Here is a 5,000-nt window from a genome sequence, read left to right as displayed (position 1 = left end):
GTTGTATTAATGATCTCATGAAACGTTTCTCAGACCTCAACGTCGGGCAAATAAATGTGTCGGCCAGAACAACTCGTACATTGTTTTAATAGATGATGTAGTTGGTAGGAGCCGTGATCGCCACGAGATATGATTTTAATCATAAGTGTCTGACGTGATGGTGGCTTTATTAATCTAAACAACAAGGTTTTTGTTTCAGTGTATTATAGTTTTTATTTTTTAAAGCAGCTGTTTTAGGACTTAGCAGAAGAGTTTGTGCTTCAAGTTTAAAAAGTGCATTATATTTCTATCAACTTGAAAGTGAAGTTTTTGTTTCATGCTATTTTCTTTTTTTTTAGAGAGAGAGAGAGATATATATATCTGTGACCAGAAGAATGTGCAGGTTTGTGAGAGAAATAAATGGTAATGTTTAAAAAATAAGAATATATTAATAGTAAAGTAACCAAACACACTTTTATTTCGTCATTCATAAAACCGTGACTTCAGGCGGATTGTCTTTAAAAAGATGCAATAATCTGTTGATTAATTAATTTGTTGCTTGTAAATGAGATTAAGTTTCATAATAATGTAAGAATATACATTTAGAGTTGTGTGTTTGTTGTTTTACAATGTTTATATGAAAATTGAGTAAAACTCTTAATGACCAAAGAAAAGGATAAACATTATAATCACAAAACTACAATAGATTTAGGATCTGTAGAAACATAAGAAATAATATCCAAATATATAATTACTAAAACAGAGATTAAAACTTCATAATCATAAAGTACTAAGATATTAACAGCTGGAGGAGATCCAGCGTGAGCTGCTGAGAGATCTTTGACAGACGTGTAAACGCTGCTCCACTCTTTGATGTTTCTGCAGAACGGAGGAGACGATGCAACTCTTAGAAACTTTAAACACCTGGAGAGTTTTTAGAGAAATGTACTTATCGATCCCAAGTGTGTCATTTGTTCGTATTTATTTTAATTATATTTGTTGTTGTAATTCTAATTAGTTTTTTCTCACCCTTTAATGCATACATGCACATGTTCCTGTTTTATTTATAAAAACATTAGTTTGTATAGCAAACAAAGTATATGTATGGACACAGAGCGAATAAATAAGATGTCTATCTATAGAATACACAATATAAAGAAATACGTACCAAAACAACTCAAAGATAAACCAACATACCAGTTATTTATTTAAATCTGATGACTAGCTCATAAAACGCACGAGTCAGTCTGTAAAACATGAGCAGACAAAGAGGAACAGAACACGTCATGCGAGCGCTGACATCAAGTTCCTCAAATCTTGATGTGAACGACCGCCAGAGTAGCAAAAATTGTCTGAAATGCACAATCGGTACAAACGTGACATGTGTTCCTGCCGACCGACTGCTCGGGACGTTCTCAACTGTAGAACGTCCCGAGAACATTTGTAACTCTTTCCCCTGACGGAGACTTTAGAGTCTGAATTCGCCGTCATGCATACTATCTCCAAGAGTTACAGATGTTCTCGTTTCAGAGCTTCAAATGATCTTTGAATCCTTCATTTCAGTCCAATAAATGAGGAAATCAGGTGAAAACAAAAGTAGACTCATGTTTTACTGCTACAGTAATCATGTAAAGATAGAAGATTTCTACTTCATTTATTTTACTTTCAGTACATACGGCAGCTTCTCCTCGCAAATCATGCACTGTTGCATTAAGTGGGACTTCCTACTTCGTCCTTAGATGGCGCCTTGAACTTTGACCCTCCTGTACAGCCAGATGAGCATGCTCCTGCAGGACGCAGTGAGACATGCTGGTGTGTACTTGTGTTGGAACATGTTTAATACTAAAGAGTGTAGTACGTTATCGTTTCTGCAAACCTGGAGGTAAACTAACGAAGAATGAGACCAGAAGTGTGACAAGTTATTGTTTTTATTTCAAACTTAAGCCACAAGTCTTTCTGCACATCAAATGCACTAACACTAACGGATAAAATAAGAGTTACATATTAGCACTAAACACGAGGCTTACTAAGATTGAGAGCTAAAAACATTACGTTACACAATTCCCCTTTTAAAAAGCTGAACTTGTGAGAGGAGACGTCGAGAGGCCGACTGACTCGATCCGGCTGCTGCGATGCCCCCACCGCGCACCCCACCGCGCACGACAGAGTTTGAGTGGCAGCAACATCAGATTCAATAACACGACTCGTCAGAAAAAGCGGCCGAACTCTGCGTCTCGGGTCAGACTCTCATGTCTCCTCCTCCCGTGTGCGCCGGACCTCCTTCATTCCTCAGCTGGAGTGCCCATCTTGACGAGGCTGTTCTTGTCGAACCTGAAGAGCCTCCAGCCTTCCTGAGAGAGATCCTCGGCGCCGCGCAGCTTGTAGAACTGTATGGACGGCTCGTTGTTCTCCGCCACGATAAACATCATGCCGGTGCAGCGCGTCTTCATCGCCAGCTGGAAGAAGAGACGGGAGTCACTTTGACACACGAGGCACCAGCCATTAGGACGGCACGATACTTATTGTTCAGCATCAACACTGCGCTTCAAGTCATAATACAACTTTGCTGCTCGATACAAAGGAAAACATTTCCCATGAATAATCTACAGAAGTCTGATGAACACGAGTTCACTTTGTTTCTAGCGAGTGACGTGAGGAATCTGCAGCTAACCACAGATCAGTTCTGTTTTAACAACCAAAGCAGGCGTCGACCACACCCTGAAAATGAGCGAGAACAGAACATACGAGCCAGATGTGGTCAGTCAGGAGAACCCGAGGGGACTCACGGTCACGCGGAGCATTTTGTTCAAAAAATGAAACCTGAGAAACTGAATCCGTTAAATACCAAAAAAAAAAAACCTTTAGCAAAAAGTGTAATTAAAGAGGCAACAGAGTATTCAGACCTTCAGGCTGCGGAAACACTGAAGCCTACATTTACCATAAAACTAGATTTCATTAGATTTCACTGACCAACTTCATGAAACCAACAAAACAAATGTTTCCTCCACTAAAATAAAGTCTTTGAACGCAGAATTAAAAATAGTCTGAAAGATTTGGATTGTTCTCATTATACAAATCTTCGTCACTATATTCGCTTCTCTTAAACGACCTCTTGTGTTGCAGGAGGACGTAGAACACATAATTTACAGCTTCATCAAATCAATGCTCTGCTTATCAAGTCACGGGCGAGTTTCCCCCACAGCAAATTGAAAGACAAGTTTAAAATAGTTCTAGAAACTCAAAGATTATTGACGCTTGTCACGATCGCTCAATTGTTTTTGGAGTAATATAAATAATCCCGTCATCATGACTCTGCGAACACTCAGCTGTGGCTCATACTCACATCACTGAGGCGGCGCAGGAGCTCCGAGCCGATGCCCATCCCTGGAAGGAGAAAAGAGTTCTTTAATTTAGAAGCAGCAAAGTAAATGTGAACGGACCGGAGAAGTTGTTGTTTTCTGTACCTCTGTACTCGTCCATCACGTAGAACTCTTCCAGGTACAGCTGTTTGCCAACCCAGGGGTCATAAGTGAAGTAGTACATGACGAAACCCACCGCCTTCGGATCTGCAGACACAAAGGTGAAAGGGGTGAGTGTCCTGCTGCTGCATGCACTTTATTATTGCATTTACATTCTGTGTACATACTCGTCAGAGCTGCACAAGTTTATGATCTCAAGTATTGTGGTGCACAGCACTCAATGTAAAGAGTTCGAATCCATCGTCTTCCTCTTTAGCTTACGTCTTGTGAACTTCTGGGCCCAGTCTGCGTTTACTGCAGTCAGGTGTCACCTGACATGTACTTCTGCCTCGTGTTTGGACACGAACACCTGGCTGACAACATGGTGCGAAGTAACCAAGTCTGACAAATATCTGGGAGTTAAATTAGACGTTCTGATGTTGAGTCACTGAATTAAACATCATGTATACTTTAGATCCAGCCTTGTTTAGAGAAGAGTGAGCACGCGCAGCTGGGCGCCACCATTTTTACCAAAAACGCTACAGCATTGTAATTAAAGTACTGCACTCAGTACAGTTTTGGGGTATTTGTACTTCACTTGAGTATTTCAAATTGTATTCTGTTACTACTTACAGAACTTTGTTTTTCTTCTCCTGCCCAAAAATAATCAAGACATTCAGATAATTTTACTGAAGTAGGATTTTGAATGCAGAGTTCATGTTACATTTACATTGCTGTGTCGCTGCTGCTCTAGTTACTTTACAAAAACAGGAAGCACATGCTGTATAGTGTTGAGGTTAACTTTGTCGGTCTGTGCAGATGGTGGAAAACTTTAGAAATGTTATTCTGAGATGAGATCATTAAAGAAATGGAGGTTTTGTTTGGACGACGGTGCAGACATACCATCTCTGCCAAACCTCAACTATAATTCATGAACATGTCGATCACATGATCAGCTCACTGTTAAATCAGAGGAGGCAGTTTGACAGCGAGGCGACGCCTGAGGGATGTTTGCGCTTTTATGAGAAGCAACATTATGGTTTCTTACCGTTACTGCTGTTCTCTCCTTGGATTTCAGCAATGATGCAATGGTAAAACGGGGTGTCACCAAATCCATCCTCTAGGAGTTCTGCAAGGAAACAAAACCTTTAAGCACAAAGGGAAGTTATAGTTGGGAGTATAGATCGAGGGAGAGAACTTAAAAACGCACCTTTTTCAGTCAGTGTCACCTGGTGCTCCATCTCTTCGTACTTTGCAAGCTCCTGGGACAAGAAAGACACAAACAGCTGGTTATATCTGGGATTGAAAGATGGTATTTGCCTGGACGATCATCCATCATCCTCCAATGTTGGATTTAAAACGTTACAACTGATTATTTGCAGGTCATGTATAGATTATCTGCAACCAGCTGCTCAAATGTTGGCATATCCTACCTTGTTATGTCAGTGGTTATAAAACGCTAACATTTCCTCAACATTGATTACAAAGTAAGCCTGAGTGACCATATTTGAATCATTATACATTGAATATCTTTGGTTCTCGACAATAAGTCTTTGTGATGGT

General features: G+C 40.2%; 1 protein-coding gene across 1 annotated transcript in view; it reads right to left on the bottom strand.

Moving 5' to 3' along the window:
- Positions 1-1,889: 1,889 nt before the first annotated feature.
- Positions 1,890-5,000, bottom strand: part of LOC115004701 (diamine acetyltransferase 1-like) — a 3,733-nt gene continuing 622 nt past the window's right edge. Inside the window, exons 2-6 of the mRNA XM_029426381.1 lie at positions 4,648-4,699; positions 4,486-4,566; positions 3,444-3,545; positions 3,323-3,363; positions 1,890-2,435 (exon numbers count right to left, since the gene is read on the bottom strand). Coding sequence (XP_029282241.1) covers positions 2,262-2,435; positions 3,323-3,363; positions 3,444-3,545; positions 4,486-4,566; positions 4,648-4,699 — 450 coding nt within the window. The 3' untranslated portion in view covers positions 1,890-2,261. The remainder of the gene's footprint in view (positions 2,436-3,322; positions 3,364-3,443; positions 3,546-4,485; positions 4,567-4,647; positions 4,700-5,000) is intronic.

This window comes from Cottoperca gobio, unplaced genomic scaffold (assembly GCF_900634415.1).
Source record: "Cottoperca gobio unplaced genomic scaffold, fCotGob3.1 fCotGob3_170arrow_ctg1, whole genome shotgun sequence".
In the NCBI taxonomy this organism is placed as follows: Eukaryota; Metazoa; Chordata; class Actinopteri; order Perciformes; family Bovichtidae; genus Cottoperca; species Cottoperca gobio.
Note: the sequence above shows the minus strand (reverse complement) of the source record. Positions and strands in the feature narration are given on the sequence as shown.